General features: G+C 47.0%; 1 protein-coding gene and 1 non-coding gene across 2 annotated transcripts in view; one reads left to right on the top strand and one right to left on the bottom strand.

The window, feature by feature from the left end:
* NEDD9 (neural precursor cell expressed, developmentally down-regulated 9) overlaps positions 1-19,013 on the top strand; it is a 55,353-nt gene that overhangs the window by 27,055 nt on the left and 9,285 nt on the right. Inside the window, exons 3-4 of the mRNA XM_055570585.1 lie at positions 17,161-17,262; positions 18,175-18,276. Of these exons, the coding sequence (XP_055426560.1) occupies positions 17,161-17,262; positions 18,175-18,276 (204 nt within the window). The remainder of the gene's footprint in view (positions 1-17,160; positions 17,263-18,174; positions 18,277-19,013) is intronic.
* TRNAS-GGA (transfer RNA serine (anticodon GGA)) lies at positions 7,341-7,412 on the bottom strand. Its single transcript has one exon. It is a non-coding gene; the product is annotated as a tRNA-Ser (tRNA).

Genomic DNA, 19,013 nt, shown 5'->3' with positions numbered 1-19,013 from the left:
CCCGCTTCCTGCATCCCATCCACTGAAAATGACATTCGTCACTTATTAAATCAGTGGTTAGAGAAAGAAAGAAAATCATATCATCCCCACCCTTTCCTGAAAGAAGACAGCATGAGCGTTGTGAAAAGAGCCTGGGCTCCGGGGGGGAGGTCAATTCCTGGTTCTGTTTCTCTGTAGCTGTAAATCTCTTGACAAGTGACTGAACTTCTTTAGACTTTAGTTTCCTCATCTGTCAAATGGGAATAATCATAAGGCCCTGCTAGGGCTGCTGTGAGAATGAAATGACACATGGCATGGAGAGGGCCGGGCAAGGGATTTGCAGAGCAGGGCCTTAAAAAACCAGTGCCTCTCCCTGGCGTTTTTCTTTCCTTTCTCAGAGTTTCTTTTGAACCGATCATCTCTGTGTTTTATACTCTGCACTGAATATGCAAATACTTTATTGCTAGTGTATATGCTGTTCCCATTGACTGTGTGGCTCTTTCTTTGGTTCTCCAGAAATACAGAGTGGAAAGAACTCCCCAAATTATCTGGAAACCATACACATTGACACCTTGACTTAATTTCATTGGTCTCTTTCACTCTGGGTTTTGTGTGCAGGGCCGCTATATCCATTAGGCACTGTGGGCAGAATGCCCAGTGTCTACGGGAACCTTGGAGCACTGAATAAAAAATTTTGGCTCCAAAATACGAAAACTGCAAAGTAGAAATTAATAGAAATGAGTAAACATTTAGACAAATGTGCTGGAAACAACACAATGTCAACCTCATTAATTGTTACATTTAGATGTCATAACTATTTCATTACATATGAAAGCAATATAGGTTAGAGTCTTCTCACTTTGCAAAGACTTCTAAATATGCTCTGTGATTGCCAAGAACTCACAGGCATTTCTAAATTAAATGAGTTACTCATAGTCCAAGCTTTTGAAAAGCTGAGTTATATTTTTTTAAAGTGTCCTCGATTTTTTTCAAGGCAAAATTGTCCTTAATATGGGGCTGTATGATTTAGAGGGGATGATTTAGACCCACATTTTAAAAGCACAAGGCCTACAAAGCTCCAAGAGGTAGATTTCTCTACCTCAGAGCTCAAAACCTGCCACCTGAGTTCACCCATTTCGTGCCTGATCTTCACAGGGAATTATGTATGTTTCTCTGATTCTTGGTACATACCGCTTTTATTCTAACTGGTGGATTTAGATTTCCTATGCATCTTTCTCAAATCAGTTTTGGGCTAAATTATAAATTCCATTAAGGCAGGCAGAGGCCATGGCTGGCTCTCTTTTATTTTTTTAACTTTTTATTTTGTATGGGGGTATAACTGATTAACAATGCTGTGATAGTCTCAGGTGAACAGTGAAGGGACTCAGCCATACGTATGCACGTATCCATCCTCCCCCAGGCTGCCCTCCCACCCAGGCTGGCGTGGCTGCCTCTGTACTGCGGTAGGCCAAGCTCCTAGCAAACCATCAGCACATCGATAAAGCCAATGAGAGAATGCACAGGCAGAAGCAAGGAAGGAGGCATTTAATTCGAGTTGACCTTTAAATAAGCTGAAAAGTGGCTCTGATCTTATCACCCCTTCACCAGCACACACAAGTCAGATCCTGCGTCCAGCGCGTTAGTCTGTTACGACACATGTCAGATAAGACCCCAGGAGGGTCTTGGAGAATGTCACCATCTGTCTTCTGTAATCATAACTATCTGTTCACAACCAGTGAGCATCCGAAGCATGACTGAGGTCACATTCAGCTTTTCTGAAGGCATAACTTGTATGCATTTTGGAGAATTTAGACAACAGGATAAGTTAACACTCGTATAGTCTCGAAAGAGGAGAACCAAACTGTTCCTCCTGAGGAACAGAGCCTCCTTTGCATATGCTACTGTTTACCACCTTCCCTTCTCTGTGCTACCCGTGAACTTCTGTTCATACTCTAAAACCTATTTCAATGTTCATCTCCTCTGGAAAGCTTTCTCTGCACCGTTGTAAATTTCACCTAATCTTAAGGGAGCTCATCCATGCGTGCTAAGTCGCTTCAGTCATGTCCGACTCTTTGAGACCAACCCCATGGACTGTAGCCCAGCCAGGATCCTCTGTCCATGGGATTCTCCAGGCAAGAATACTGGAGTGGGTTGCCATGCCCTCCTCCAGGGGATCTTCCTGACCCAGGGATCAAACCCAAGTCTCTTACATCTCCTGTGTTGGCAGGTGAGTTCTTGACCACTACCACCACAGCTCACAGGCACACTGAAGCAGCCCACCTTTATACTGTGTATGATAGACTAGGCTGGGGCACGTTCTGCTTCCGGGTAGCACACAGAAAACTCAAGTAACCCCATGACATCATCCTTATAAAGACTGCTTCCTACCTTCCAAAATGAGACATAGCCCAATATTGGCAGGAAATGATTCAAAGACTTTAGCCAGGTCTTCCAGGCCCATTCCTTGAAAGGTAATATAAGAACCATAAATAGTTGAAGCTACAATGTTTGTGCCTTCTTAGACGCTGAGTCATCATAAATTACACACACCCATGCTCACAACCCCCGAAGCCTTTGGTTAGGGGGCAGAGGACTTCCCTTATTGGGATGTGAAGCATTGTGAAATCTGGTTGTCCAGGACAGCACTCAGATACCAGCCAGCTAGCTGCTATTAGGAGTATGACTCGTCTACCAACAAGTAAAAATAGATTAAAGGAAATAGAGAATATAAACTCTGACTCCACCTCACTTTCCTTTGTTCACTTCCTAGACAGACACATGGACACACACACACACACAAAACCGTACAAACACACCCTGAATAATATTGGGGAGAATCAGAGTTTGACAAGGTAGAGGGTACCTTCAGTTTCTCCACTTATAAATTCAATAAAATATGACCCTGTTCCAGAATTGTGCATTTCTAGATAGTTCTAATTTAATGAATTTTTCCCTCAATACGTGGCTCTTTGGGGTATGTAGAAAATTGGACTTTCACCTAAAATCTCTACCTTCAAAGTCAAGATAAAATTTTAATCTTTAGGGACTTCCCTGCTGGTCCAGTGATTAAGGCTTTGCATTCCCAATGCAGGGGCCTCAGGTTAGATCCCTAGTCAGGGAACTACATCCCATATGCCCCAACTAAGATCTGATGCAACCAAATGATTTTTTTTTTTTAATTTAAATCTTACACAAAATTGGAGGTCCTTGAGCATTTCAAGGACTCTGTGACATCACTTTAAAAATGAAAAGTATTTCTTCACTGTCAAGTCACCCACGCCAGTGGGGTGAGCAAATTGTAACACCTTCAAACAAAGGTCTCTTTTGTTTGGTCAGTGCCAAAGCCTTCAAACGCCGTTGCAACTGGTTACAAAGCTCAGAGATAATGCATATTTCTAGGAATGATTTAGTCACTTCTTACAGACTCACACCAAAGCAAACAGAGGTAATGTCCCGTCCTTCTAGAATGACTTCATGCTACGTGACTGTGCTTATCGGAGAGAACGGGTCAGCATCATAGGTACTGTATTGTCTGGGCGGGTAGACAATGCTCTATTTGTGAGGGAGAGGAAAGAATATATAAATTTTGGAGATTTGATGGTAAAATTGAGACACTATTGGTTGAACACACCTTTAAAGGCAGACTAGTTTGAGTACACTGTGCTCACAGAGGTAGGTGTAGTCAGAAATGCACCCGGGCGACTTTCCTGGCAGTCCAGTGGTTAAGACTCTGCTCTTCCATCGCAGGGGGCACAGGTTTGATCCTTGGTGGGGAGCTAAAATTCTGCATGCCGCACAGGGGTGGCCAAAAAATAGGAGAAAAAGAAAGAAAGAAATGCACTTGGTTCTGAATAGCTGTGCCGTAAACCTCGTGGTCCAGGCCCCCATCCAGAGAGGCAGGCTGCTCCTATCTAAGTGTGACTCACTGCACAGGTGTGACTCACTGCACAGGTGTGACTCAGGATAGTATGTCTTCCTTCAAAGTTGTGACTCCAGCAATGTGTGACGAGCACAAGGAGTCTCCCCTTAAAGGGATCCCACAGTAGATCAACTTTTGGAACAAAGAATCCCTTAGCAAGGTCATACTCACATCTGGTTTATTTGAATCATTTTTATAGTGCTTGGTTTCCTTAGAGCAGGGCACACTTAAACCAGCTATTTCTTACAACAGCTTTTTGTTTTCATGTTTACCACCAATTAACCTTGAGCATGTTATTAAGTTACTCATTGTTTTAAAGATCATTTTAGATCTAAAGCAGGGGTAACCCGGGGATCCCTCAGAGCTTGATTGCACGTTAGGGATGTTACATACATAATCTCATGTAGTCCCCCCAATGGCCTCCTAAGGCGTTCCTCACCGCCTCCACTTCCCAGGGGTGGGCTCTGAGGCCTGAGACATGACCTCGCTGATGGATGTAGTTTTAGGAAGATGTCGGATTCATATTTGAGCCCACGTCTGTCTGACTCTGAAGCTAATGACTTTCACATCCCAGCTAATGGCTGATGCTGCCAAGCCCTAAAGTGAGAGGCATATTTAAACACTCCTGAGCAATTCCAGCTCACCAGAGTCCTGGGTGCTAAAAAGCATCCTGTTGGCCAGAAAGAATGAAAGTCACTTCCAAAGGCTGCCACCTCGGATCCAGAGCATGGCCTGGAGGCTGAGGGAGTCGGAGTCAAGGACCCAGGATCTACTGCTCCAGGGCAGGCTGACCCTTAGAAGCTCTGAGCAGGTCATCAGGATGCTGTAAAGACCCTGGTACTGCCGAGAACACTGCCATGATGGCTTTCTCTGCCATTGGAAACACCATCTTTTCTAATGACTTTAAATAATTCCAAGTGGATAAATTCATTTAAGCAGATGCAGTCAATTCTCCCAGAACCTGCTTGCCAGTGAAAGGGGCACCCCCCAAACATAAGCTCCCCAGATCTCAAGTTTTGCTTCTCGAATAAGGAAGTAACTTTCTTTTAGGAGTATTTATTTGTGAAGTTAGAGAGGTGATGTTGTTGCTGTTTAATAGCTAAGTCGTGTCCGACTCTTTTGCGACCCCCATGGACTGTAGCCCACCAGGCTCCTCTGTCCATGGAGATTTCCCAGACAGGAATACTGGAGTGGGTTGCCATTTCCTCCTCCAGGGGATCTTCCAGATCCAGGGATCGAACCCACGTTTCCTGCATTGGCAGGCGGATTCTTGACCACTGAGCCACCTGGGAAGCCTGAAGTTAGAGAGGTAATGTCTGATTTGTTCGCTGTGAAGCCTGTGAACACTGTGCAGTCTCCATAGCCTGGTGGGGGGTGGGGGGGCACGCCCCTGTCATCACCCAGCTGAATAACCTCTGAACTTGAGTCCCTTCGACTGTGAAATGGGGAGTAGGGTTGGGTTGTCGCTTAATGGTCTTAGCTAAAATTTTATGACCCAGATATCCTCATCTGATTCTTTTCCCAGAGTCTCTTAAAAAGTTTAATTACACAACCTGGCCTTAAGATTCTTAAGAAAGAAGAAAAGACAGCTGGGCGTTGATGTCAGTTTCAGTTGACCCTGCTATTTGGGCACGTCCTTCTTACACCCTTCCTTTAGGATCCCAGCCACCTTCTTATCAGGAAACTAGTCTCCCTTAGAAGGCAGAACCGTGTCTTAAAGAGCAAGGAGTAGACAGGAGCACGGGGGTGGGGGGCAGGATGGGGAGCCGGGGGGCAGTGGAGTTAGTCCCATATGGAGAACAGTTCCCAGGAGCATCTCACGCCTGCCTTGTTACCAAGGGCTCAGAGAGTGTCATCCTGGGACTCACGTTCTGCCCATTTTCCGTTTAATCCTCTGGGCTCAGCAGGGCCCCTTGATGGGTCTGGTGCCTCTCGAAGCGACAGCCCTGCCGCAGCTCTGGGTCAGCACCTTTCAGATCCGCCTCCAGGTTCTGCCATGTGAGCCACCTCTGCCTGCCATCACCCTTTTCTCCCAGTTAAGTCACAGCATCTTCCCGCATCCTATTTAGGAGGAAATGGTACCCAGAGGCATCTGGGTGCGGAAATTCTCGCCCTTCCCTCTTCCCATCATCACATCCCTTTCAGGCAGTTTGTGAGCACCTCTCTGAAAAATCTAAGTCAAAAATCTAGATTTCGTGCTTCATGTTTTGTTGAATTTATTTGGACAAGAAAAGAACCAACATGCTTGTGCCTTTTATAGTTTTCTCTCAAAGAACATTTCGGGCCTCGGGATATATTTTAAAAAAAGAATGGCTCTGTTGTGCCCAGCTCTGTCATGGGCTGTATTCAGCCCCGTCCAGAAAAAGACCTCAAACACTTGGAAAAGCCGGACGTCACTTCCCATCATGTTCTTTCACGTTTAAATGCTCCTAGCTGCTCTCTGGCACTTGGTCACTCCATAACTAAATATTGCTTTAGCACTTGCTACACAAAGCGCTTCCTGAAAGCAGCGGGGGAGACGTGCCGGGGGTCTAACAATCGGGCCACTGTTTGCACAGAGTTGTTTGCTGTCCAAACGCCATGTCAAAGGAGCAGGACCCAAGAGCGCCGTTCCACCTCTGAGTTTCGGTGACTTTTTCCCATTTGGAAAAAGGACCCGGCCGTGATTTTCACGTGGCTAGCAAAAGGTTTCATTCTAGCCTAAAACCAGACATCCAAATGTCCTTGAAGGAAAGTCGATCACCTCCCCAAATACAGGGGGAGAGCTCTCGATGCACACGGGAGAAGCATTAGGAAGGGTTAACCATGGACACAGCCCAGGAGGGTGTATTTCTAAGGCCAGACTCAGTTTTCATTATATTGTTGCTATGCGAGTAAATAAATGAGCTCACTGCTACACCCAAGCGGAGCAGAGAGAATTTATAGAGAATTAATAAATTCAGCGTCGGCAACTTGTGGCATTTCCTCCAGTTGGAGAAAAGCAAGGAGTCATCTTGTATTTTAAACAGACAAACTGCTGTAACTTTTCAGTTTCTGAAAATGGGATCCAAGCTCTCATGAGCGGGCACTGATAATACTGATGTTTCTTTTCCTGGGGCCTTCTTTAAAGGGAACGGGTCACACCGTCCATGGGCTTTAAGACAAAGAGGTTATTGTAAGATGGAATAAATACTGTGGTGACTCTGTTAATGCTTTTTAAGGGCATTTAGATGAAATAAGTCCTTTCCAATAGGCAGTTTTTGAAATAGAAATATCCTTGTTAATGCACAAGTCCCAGAGACAGTATAAATAAAACACGGTGTCGAGGGATTAAAGATAGACACGCTCAGTCGTGTCCGACTCTTTGCGACCCCATGGACTGTAGCCTACCAGGCTCCTCCCTCCATGGGATTCTCCAGGCAAGAGTACTGGAGTGGGCTGCCATTTCCTTCTCCAGGGGATCTTCCCAACCCAGGGATCGAACCCGGGTCTCCCGCATTCCAGGCAGACGCTTTAACCTCTGAGCCACCAAGGAACCCCAAAGATAGATAGGAAGCCATCTAATTTTACTTTCTACATATATCTAGGAAAATGCAAAAAGATGACTGCTAATCGGTGAGGCCTCTTTTGAATTCAGACGGTCTTTGGTGCTCTTAGTGTCAAGGGGATGAATACGTGCTGTAGCCACTATGGCACTTTTTCACTTCTTACCAGTCACCAGTTACATTTCCTGAGCATCACCTGGGTTGCCCAGTTCTTGACGAGGCCTTAGGGCAGAGCACCACGAGCTGGTCACACACATTCCTGCTCTGCTGGTTTCAAGGGTCAGCTCCACTGGTCCATTACTGAGGCGCTGTGCGTGTTAAGTCGTTTCATTCGTGTCCGACTCTGCTAACCTATGGCCCGAAGCCCCCCCGGCTCTTATGTCCATGGGATTCTCCAGGAAAAAATACTGGAGTGGGTTGCCACGCCCTCCTCCAGGGGATTTTCCCGACCCAGGGATCAAACCCACATCTCTTACGTCTCCTGCATTGGCTGCTGCTGCTAAGTCGCTTCGGTCGTGTCCGACTCTGTGCGACCCCAGAGACGGCAGCCCAGCAGGCTCTCCCGTCCCTGGGATTCTCCAGGCAGGAACACTGGAGTGGGATGCCATTTCCTTCTCCAGTGCATGAAAGTGAAAAGTGAAAGTGAAGTCGCTCAGTCGTGCCCGACTCTTAGCAACCCCATGGACTACAGCCTACCAGGCTCCTCTGTCCATGGGATTTTCCAGGCAAGAGTACAGGAGTGGGGTGCCATCGTCTTCTCCCTGCATTGGCAGGCGTGTTCTTTACCACTAATGCCACCGGGGAAGTGTTATCTGGGTATCAGAAGCAAAGGATTGTGGAATTCAGACCATTCCTAATGTTGCTTTGGATTGTAGAGAGGGACAGGGAATTAAATCATGGAACACAGAGATTCAGTTACAGAAGACTTCTTCCTACCCCCTCCAAGTGGAATTTCTTACTATTTTTTAAAATTTTGTTAAAACTTAAAAAAATCCTATTTTTGCGATTTTATAATTTTTGATAAATACATACATCAACTGTAGAACCATGAATAATAATAGCAATAACAGTAATAAAACATTAGGGGACTTCCCTGGAGCCGATCCAGTGCTTATAAGACTTTACTTTTCAGTGCAGGGGGTGTGGGTCCGATCCCTGGAGGAGAAGCTAAGATCCCACATGCCTCGTGGCCAAAAACATAAAACAGAAGCTGTACTGTAACAAACCCAACAAAGACTTTTTATAAATGGTCCACATCAGGGCTTCCCTGGTGGCTCAGTGGTGAAGGATCCGCCTGCCAATGCAAGAGACATGGGTTCGATCCCTGGTCGGGGAAGATCCCACATGACGCAGAGCAACTAAGCCGGGGCACCACAGCTGTTGAGCCCAGGAGCTGCCACTCCTGAGCCCACGTGCTGCAGTTACTAAAGCCTGCACTGCACACCCGTGAGCCCTCGCTGCACAACAAGAGAAGCCACTAGAATGAGAAGCCTTCGCACCCTCACTAGACAGCCGCCCCTGCCCTCCCCAACTAGAGAAGAGCCTGCACAAAGCAGCAAACACCCAGCACAGCCAAAAATAAATAAAGTTTTTAATTAGTTTTAAAATGGTCCACATCAAAAAATAAAAAGTTAATAAAAGCTACAAGAACAGGACCGATGGTGCTGAAGTTCCTGTGCTCCTCTGCATCCCGGCCTGGGCTCTCATTCACTCCATCCAATGCTTTCTCTCAAAAAGGAGGACTTTTCTGCATCCTTTTTCCTGTTTTTGTTCTTCCTTCCGGTTGCTGGGAGCGTGGAAGGAGGGAAAGAGTCAAAACAGGAGCGTGAGTTGGCGGAGGGAGATGAGAATTTGTGATAAGTACATGAGCCATAGGGCTGGGGCAAGGGAGTGCAGAACGTGAGGGGGCCTGAGACCCTAATAATGGGCTTTTGCCGGGTTGAGGGCGGGCAGGATCTGCCTTCTTTCGCGCCTCAGCCAGCTTCCTCCCCACTTTGCTCGGCGCCCCCCGAGTGGGCAGCGTCTTGCTGAAGCTCTCCTAACCGCAGGGCCTCTGCTCTGCTGCGCACCTCCCCCCGCCCCCCCAGTGCCCACCAGCTCTGCTTTAAGAAGGTTCAGTGGATGTCCATGGGAAGCAATGCCTCCAAGGAGACTCACTGAGACCTTGGTACAAGTGATGCCCTGTGAACAGAAGTTGTCTGGAAAGGAAGTGTTTTGCTTCTAAACATTCCTCATGCATATGCACCCCCACTTCTCCGTGAGATCCTCTTGACAAACCCAGCCCACTGAGAAGAAATCCACTGAGGAGAAACTCAGTAGTCTCTTGGATTAAGTTCTTTGCTGTCTTTCTCTTGGATAAATGTCTGTATCTCTCAGATTACAAAGCGCACTTTCTCCTGGGGTTTCCTACCGGTGTGTCTTGTGCTGTTGTGGTGGTAACTGTGACCATGGCAACACTGATACGACCGAAGTAAAACAGGAATCCAAGTAAATCCGCTCGTGATCACCGGGGCCAAAGTCCCTTGTCATGTCCTTCTTTAGCTTGAAATTTCCACTGCCTCATAGACGCCTTCGGGAACACTTTATACATTTGTGAAGGTCAGTGTCTTTCTACAGGACTTAGATCTTAGGATGATTAAATTTGGTTTTCTCCTGTTTAGTCATGTAACATTTTGAAAGCAAGTGGCTTTGAGATTTGTGATCAGACATCCTCATCCTATTAGGAAGGAAGCAGGAATTGGCTGTTTTGTTCTTGCCTCTCTTGCCTTGTCTCCTGCATTCCTGGTTATCTTTGATTGTGTGTTGGACATTGTGTTTTTTTAAATATTGGTAGAAATAATCAAAGGGCTATAAAGACGTTCTGTACTTTCAGAGAGGATTTCACTTCTCTGTGCCAGCCTCACAAGTGCACATAAATCTAATTTCAGGCTTTGAGATGTTCTTGCCCACGGTGATGACTTAAAACCTAGCTCAGGCCTGTACAAGGGTAGGTTCTCTTCCGGTTAATCCTTACTTTCCCATGCAGCCATTAAGGTCCCATCCCAAACTGGAGGGTGGTTTTCATGGTTTCTACCTTGACGAGCCCTCAAGTCCGCTCACCCATAGAAGCTGAAAAAGCACACCATAGCCTCTCATACCTGTTTTAGGTCAGCAAATGCCCAGAAGAAAGCAACCTCAAAATTCAGGCTTCTCTTTGTGAATTTCTTCTCCATTTCCCTTTTCTTTGTCTTCTTTTTAAAATTTCTTTGGCTGTGCCAGACCTTAGTTGTGGCACACGAGCTCTTCATCACGTCATGTGGGACCTTTTCACTGTGGCAGGCGGGCTCAGCGGCTCCCCAGCATGTGGGATCTTAGTTCCCCAACCAGGGATCGAACCTGCACCCCTGGCATTGCGAGGCAGAGTCTTAACCACTAGACCACCAGGGAAGTTGCCCCTTCTCTGCTTTTCTATTTTGACCTGGTAATTCTTTACTATCTTTTAACTTTTGATACCCTCAAGAGGATTTTTCACATTATCTCCTCACTTTTTTAAAGCTGTCTTCTTTGGGATGGTTGATCTGAATTACCTAGTGCCCAGTTTAAGTCCAGAAGTAAAATCTGCATAACCTAGGTAATAATTATGGTAAAGATAGCTGAGGCTTACAATTTTATGCTATGCCAGGTACCCTATGTACTTGATGTCACTTAATACTCCTAATAGCCTCTAAGTATTATCATTTATGTGTTACTAATGAGGAAGCAAGCTTCCCTGGTGGCTCAGGTGGTAAAGAATCTGCCTGCAATGCAGGAGCCATGGGTTCAATCCCTGAGTCAGGAAGATCCCCTGGAGAAGGAAATGGCAACCCACTCCAATATTCTTGCATGGGAAATCTCATGGACAGAGGAGCCCGGCGGGTTACAGTCTGTGAGGTCACAAAAGAGTCAGACACGATTTAGCGACTAAACAACAGTGAGGGAACAGGCTTAGAACGGGCAAATGCCTTGGCCACCTCATGGCTGCTAGGCGGCATAACCAGGGTCCACACCCAGCTCTGCCTGCGTCCAGCCTATGTTCTCAATCACTGCCCTCGTCAGACCTGATCCTTTCAATGGGCCAGAGACCCACTGTGACCTTGGCCTTCAGTCCAAGGTTTCATGTGACATGGGCCTGTCCCCTGTTTTCAGAACTAGAGAAAGCATGACCCCTGTTCCTTTCTACTGTATCTTCTTTCTGATGCAAAGGCAGAAGGCAGAATTTGTTTTCATTTCTTTTTGCAAAGCTCCCCCATATGTTTCTGGCTTGCAGCTGAGAAGAATGCAGGTGTTTGGGTCACATGCAGGCTCTAGGCTGGGGAGAAGGAAACCACCAAAGAGTGGCGCAGGTGATAAAATGCTTCTGTGGTTTCCGATTGCTCACCTCTACCCAAGACTTCCCTGCTTTGTTGGCCACCCCACTTGCACAGCACTGCCCTGCATGGCTGATCAGACACGCCCCTCCTCCCACAGGTCCCACTCATCCTAGAGCTGACCTAACTGGAAACCAGCCTCATCCTCTGTAATTCCCCTCTGGAGAGCCACATCCCTTTGCTTAAGAAAAGCCTCGAGTTTTCTTTAGTTCGTGACTATATTCAGTCCATGGTGGTGGTGGTTTAGTCGCTCAGTCATATCCAACTCTTGCAACCCCATGGACTGTAGCCCACCAGGCTCCTCTGTCCATCGGATTTCCCAGGCAAGAATACTGGAGTGGATTGCCATTTTCTTCTCCAGGAGATCTTCCCGACCCAGGAATCAAACCCAGGTCTCCAGCATTGCAGGCAGATTCTTTACTGACTGAGCTATGAGGGAAGCTATATTCAGTCCATACGTTTATCCAAAATCTACTATGTTCAAGGCACTTTCTCAGCCCTGTCTCTGTGTCCACAATCAGAAGAAAAGAGATGAGATAGTCTGAAACAGTCAAACCTCAAGGGATAAACACTGTTAGAGATGTAAGTACACACGCAGTCAGTTCCAAGGAGGGAGATGTATCTGTCTGGGAAGGGCTTTGTGAGAGAGGGGCACTCAGGTTGGCCCCCCAAATTGAATAAAATTTGCACAGGAGGAAAGAAAGTCGAGCATCTTGTACAGACACAGCATGGGTGAAGGCACCGAGGTGTGGCACACAGGGTGCCTGCGAAAAATGGAGTGCGTCCGCCTCGCCAAAGCACAGAACTGGTGCAGAGCTTTTGGGATCTGCCCTCAGACTGAGGGGGTGGGCAAGGAAGAAATACACAGATGAAAGTCAGGCTGGCACCTGGGGGCCAGAGACATGTGTCGTTGGCCAAGATGCTGTTTGAAATAGTTGAGCCAATTTTGAAAATCAGATATCACATAAAAACCCAGATTTCTGGCTTCTCGTGAAAATTGGAAAGATCTGGCAACCCAGGGAGTATTTTTTTTTCAAGATGGCAGTTGGCTGGAGCTAAGGACTGGCTGCCACCTCTCAGAAGGGGAGGAATTCTGTGCTCCCAGCACAGGATCTCAGCTTGTCTCTCCCTTCCCCCGACCTGCTCAGCACACAGGCAGCTCAGCATCAGGCCTGGGCCCTGCTCCAGGTGCAAACCCAGGCCAACGGAATGCAGAGACACGGGTGACAGACCCAGGGCTCCATCCCGGGCCAGTGACTCGCACACCTGGTGGTCTTCAGTGTCCCCTAGCTCTCACTGCCACCCTAGACACAGACACCCCATCTTTAAAATTTCAGCATGCACGGGTCTCAAAATTATGAGACATGGAAGTCTTAATATCATCTCTAAAGAGCTCATGCTGACCAGAATCTGAAGCATAAAATGACGTGAACTAAAGTATGGGACAGGGTAAGCCCTGAGCATTTCTTGCTTTTTCTACAAACAGAATTAGTAGATTTCATTATATGTATGTTAATATACAATATTTTTCTCTTTCTGCCTTACTTCACTCTGTATAACAGGCTCTAGATTCATCCACCTCACCAGAACTGACTCAAATGCATTCCTTTTTATGGCTGAGTAATATTCCATTGTATATATGTACCATAAATTCTTTATCCATTCATCTGTTGATGGACATCTAGGTTGGTTCCATGCCCTGGCTATTATCAATGGTGCTGCAATGAACATCGGGGTACATGTGTCTTTTTCAATTATGGTCTTCTCAGAGTATATCCCCAGTAGTGAAATTGCTGGGTCATATGGTAAGCAACCAGAGAAGGCAATGGCACCCCACTCCAGTACTCTTGCCTGGAAAATCCCATGGACGGGGGAGCCTGGTAGGCTGCAGGCCATGGGGTTGCTAGGAGTCGGACACGACTGAGCGACTTCACTTTCACTTTTCACTTTCACGCATTGGAGAAGGAAATGGCAACCCACTCCAGTGTTCTTGCCTGAAGAATCCCAGGGACGGGGGAGCCTGGTGGGCTGCCGTCTCTGGGGTCGCACAGAGTCGTACACGACTGAAGCGACTTAGCAACAGCAGCAGCAGCATGGTAAGCAACACAACATGGAAAAGCAATTGTCTTCCAATAAATTTTTTAAAATCTGAAAAAAAAAAAATTAGTGAGTTAACATAACCCCAGCTCCCAAAATTTTGATCCTCCCCTGCTGGGATGCAGCCTCAGAGATTTATTCCATGGACTGTCCCCTTTCTACATGTCTACAGTCTTCCCTTTGCTCCATAGCTCTTCTCAGAGATCCATCTCCAGACTCTTCCAGTAGTTGACACAAATGACAGGTATACAAGCATCCCAGGAAGGGTGGATTTCTCGCCTGGACAGAAAACCCTCTGCAGGGGAACCAAGAAGACAGTTTCAGGTGCAGCTGGTCACAGAGCCTCGGGAAGCCCACAGTTTGCCCCCTCTTTGTGGCATCACTAAGGAATTAAGAGGTCACTTTGGTAATTCCTAAGGCTAAGCCCTTGTAACTATAAATAAGTATGCAGAACGAAAGGAATGCAGGAAAGAAAAACAAACGGAGGGAGAAAGGAAATGAAAAGCCTGACCTGATTTCATTGAGAAAATTAGTTTCTAAGACACCCTTTGTGTGGAGCAGTGGCATCCGTGCCTTGCCTGCCGTGCAAACATCCAGGAGATTTCGCCCCAAATGTACGTTCCCCTGAGCCAGACCTTGGTGTTCCTCGTAGGCTGAGGTTTAGTGATCCTGGGAGAGGAGAAAGGTTTTTGTGGACTTTGTCAAGTAGAAAGAAACTGGCCTTTTAAACCACAAAACTGGATACTTTGCAAGGTACAGAACAGTCAGCACTTTGCTCTGAGGAGAGAACACGCAATTGGCATGAAAGTGACCCAAGCAGTGGAGCGAGGAGGAGACGGTCCAGAAGGGGAAGGCGTCCAGCTCCTCGTCCTTCCAGGCGGCACAAGGGACCTCACGCTATGCCCCACCCACGTCTGACCAGATGCACGGCCCAGGTCCCCTCTCCGTGCCATTTGAGAACTGATGTGAATTGGATGGTCACGTCGAGGGAGGCTGTATTTTGTTGGCTTTTCCCCCCTGTGGTTTTCACCATCTGTTTCTTTTAATGCATAAACAAGGAAAATGACTGGTTTGGAATGCAAAGTTTAGAAAAAAAGATGACCACAGGCATCCTCTAAATGAGAAGGAGGGAACACGCAGGAGTTCAGTGACATTTGTCAGGAAGTGAGGCGTTGAATACCGGGGAGCTCAGATGCTCTCTGCCAGGGACCCCCAGGGACCGTCCGCACAGGCAAGGCAGAGCCTTGCCGGGGACCCGCCTTCCTGAGACGGCGCCTCCTGTTTACATGTACCAAGGGCTATTTTTGATACCAGTACCACCCCATCTATCTCCCAGCCCCCCTCCGTTTTTCAGACTAAAGATGAAACCCTTCGGCTGGCCTTCAGCATAACCAGCCTTGATTTTCCATTAGCATTATTACTAACTTGGCAGCCTTGGATAGAATCCACTCTTAGAAGCTTGTAGACTGAACAAAAGCAGGGTTGTGAGTAGATTCTATTACAGAGCCAAAACAGAGAGCTATAAATAGAGGAGCTGATGAGATAGAGGAAGAGAAGGTACTTCATGTCTCTCCTGGACAATAGTGAGTGAAGAAAAAAAAAAAAAAATCATCTAAGGGCATGGGGAACACAGTGTATCTTTCTTGAGCGACCAGCATCCTGCTTTAAAAAGGAAGACTTGCTCTGCAGGATACAGTAGCCACTTTGTGAAATGGTTCTGTATGCTTTGTGCCAGCAAACCTTAAAGCAAGAGACTCCTTTTTTAAAGCCTAGGCAGTGGAGAGATGGGCTGGGCTGGTGGCTGCATACTAATAATCTCTTTTACCTTCTTTGCAAGACATAATCAGCTACAAGCACCAGGGATTTAAAGAGCAAATTGAACCCAGGCATTTAGAGCCCCCAGAGAGAAGGGCACTGGCGCTTTTGGCTGAGTTCCACCCATTTCAGGGTAAGACGGATATGAGCATTTTTCGCATACTTTTCGTAGGCAGCCTGACGCCAGAGTCTTCACATTAGAGAAAGGATAAAAGATGATGGTTTCTCAGGAAACAACCAGCTTTTCCTAATCTGCGATGCCTGTTCTCACAAATGTCATGGAGCTGGGTGCTGTTAGCATGTCACCCCACAGGGGTGAGGCAGACACAAGACCCTGGTCATTTAGAAGCTCTGGGGGAGGGGTGGGGATTAAATATATTTTCAAAGGAGCTTAAGTTCCAGTCATTTCTCTACCCATGCTTAGGACACAGTGGGGCGTGTAGATATGAAAATACGAGCCTGGCTGGTGAGGTTTGTTTCATTGACATTAGTTCCAGATGCTGGGCTGCGATGAGTGTGTCTGACATCTGACATCACTTGGTTGTGGGCACCGTCTGGACGTTTGCTTCCCTGGTGGAAATGGGAAAATGATTAGACTTGAACTCTCTTCCTGGTCGGCTCCAGGACTCAATATTTCATGCATTTCATTCTTTAGCATGAAAGCTCCTGGAGCCTTCTTAGGACAGTGCTGTGCGAGCTTTAGCTTCATAAACCTATGGAATTCATGGCCTATGGAACTTTAGTTATAATCATAATCATGTCAGATGAAGAGGCTTCCTGGGGAAGGTATGAGAGGAATTTTAAGTGGCTCAACTCTATTTACATTATTCACTTTACAAATGGTTTCAGAGCCCTTTTTTTTCCTTTTCTTTTCTTTTCATTATGCTGTGCTCCAGAGGGTTGGTCTAGGACTTTCATAATTTAAACACAATTCTCCCTTCAAGTGGGCTTCTGAGGTGGCTCAGTGGGCAAAGAATACTCCTGCAATGCAGAAGATGCAGGTTCAATTCCTGGGTCAGGAAAATCCCCTGGAGGAGGAAATGGAAACTGACCCTAGTATTCTTGCCAGGAGAATCCCATGCACAGAGGAGTCTGGTGGGCTACAGTCCACGGGGTCGCAAAGAGTCGGCCAGAAATGAAGCAAATGAACACGTTCTCTTCAAGTACCTTTTGGGAATCAGGACTTGGTCTGACCAACTCTGAGGTGATTTTATTACCATGAGGAAGACAGAGAGATTTCAGGGACTGGTTCTTCACTGGGATTCAAGAGGGACTTGAAAGTTGACTGGCTTGGAGTCTCCTCGTCTCCTTCCTTTGGTCTCCTCCCTCTTCCTTTTTTCTTCCTAGTGGGGGAGAGATGGGGGCGGAGCGTCTGATCACGAGGCTTTGCGATGCCCTCAGGATTCGGTTTGGAAGTTTACTCGTGTCTCCCCATCCACAGGTGATCACGCCGGTGAGGACAAGCCACGGCTATGTGTACGAGTACCCGACCAGATACCAAAAGGACGTCTATGATGTCCCTCCTTTCCAGACGGCTCACGGGGTGCGTACCAAGAACGTAGTCGTCACCCGGGAGGGGGCACCTCAGGGCAGCTTTCCTTCTGGGCTCCAGAGGAAAGGGAAGTTCACAAAATCTGCACATTTCATGTGAAGCTTTATTTAGGTTGTTTATTCAGGGGCCAGGATTACTTGTTTTCTGGATTTGTGTTATTAAGGAATCTGAGGCTTTGATCTCACAAAGCTTTTGTTGCTTATCGTTTTCTCAGGGAGCATAAAGTTTAAAATACACTTTAAAGTACAGACAGTGTTGGGACTTCCCTGGAGATCCAGAGGTTAGGGGGCACAGGTTGGATCCCTGCTCAGGGAACCAAGATCCCCTCGTGCTATGCATTGTAGCCACAAACCATTAAGTTAATTTAAAAAATAATAAAGTACACACAGTGCAGATTTTTTTCACCTAAGATCATTTTTATACCCAATCTAAGTCAAAGAACCCCAAACTGAAAAATTCCATCAATTTTTATTACAGAGAATTCAGCCAAAGAGCAAGGGAATACATAACCTGGTAAACACGTCCATCATTAAAAGCTTAGTACATAACAAAATAACAAGTAGGACTTTTCTTGGTGGCTCAGTCGTAAAGAAACCACCTCCCAGTGCAGGAGACTTGGGTTCGATCCCTGGTCCCAGAAGATCCCACGTGCCACGGAGCAACTCAGTCCGTGAGCCATAACCAAGCCTGTGCTCTAGAGCCGGGGCTCTGCAACACGAAAAGCCCCCAAAACGTGAAGCCCCCGCACCGCAACTAGAGAGCAGCCTCCTTGCGCCATCACTAGAGAAAAGCCACACAGCAAGAAAGACTTAGCACAGGCAAAAATAGATGTGTAAATTGAAAAAAAAAAACATAAAAATGACAAGTATTTCCATGCTGGCTGACTCAGGTGTTTCTCCCCAGGTGTATGACATCCCGCCGTCCTCTGTGAAGGTTCCCGTGTTTTCTGTCCCTGTGGGAGAGATAAAGCCTCAAGGGGTCTATGACATCCCTCCTACCAAAGGGGTAAGTGAGCTACTGCAGAAGCTGCCACAAGCGCATGCACGTGTGTGTGTGTGTGAGTGTGCACATGCTGAGATAATTCAAAGAGGAAAAACTTGTCTTTGTGTGCAAGAACAGGGAGGGAAGGGGAACCAGGGGGGAAGAAGAGACAACAAAGACGATTGTGGGGATTCCATATTTAACCCCCCTCCCCATAAGAAAAGGGGGTAGTCAATAAGGCGAGCCAGTAGGAAGGGAAAGCAATCGATTCTGTTTGGCAAGCAACTCATATATGTCCTATGGTGGTGGTGTAGTCGCCTAGTCATGTCTGACTCTTTTCAATCCCATGGACTGTAGCCCGCCAAGCTCCTCTGTCCATGGGATTCTCCAGGCAGGAATACTGGAGTGGGTTGCCATGCCCTCCTCCAGGGGATCTTCCCGACCAGGGATTGAACCCAGGTCTCCAGCACCTCAGGCAGATTCTTTCGGGACTGAGTGAGGAGGGAAGCCTATATGTCACATGGCTCATGTTTATACAGGACATCACAGATGACTCAGGCCGTGTACACGCATACAGGTTTGGAGTCACTGGGCTACACCTGCACAGGAAGTACAGTTATCCTGATTCCACATAAGAGGGAACTGCGTCTCAGAACCTTTCAGCAGCTGATTGAGCATCACCTCGCTGGGAGGAGACCTCGGGTCTCCTGACACTTGGGCCAGGAACTCCGAGAGCAGCTGAGGCAGGAGGGTCCACACAG

Source organism: Bubalus kerabau, chromosome 3 (genome assembly GCF_029407905.1).
Source record: "Bubalus kerabau isolate K-KA32 ecotype Philippines breed swamp buffalo chromosome 3, PCC_UOA_SB_1v2, whole genome shotgun sequence".
Taxonomy (NCBI): domain Eukaryota; kingdom Metazoa; phylum Chordata; class Mammalia; order Artiodactyla; family Bovidae; genus Bubalus; species Bubalus kerabau.
This window is presented reverse-complemented; position numbering and strand designations above follow the sequence as displayed.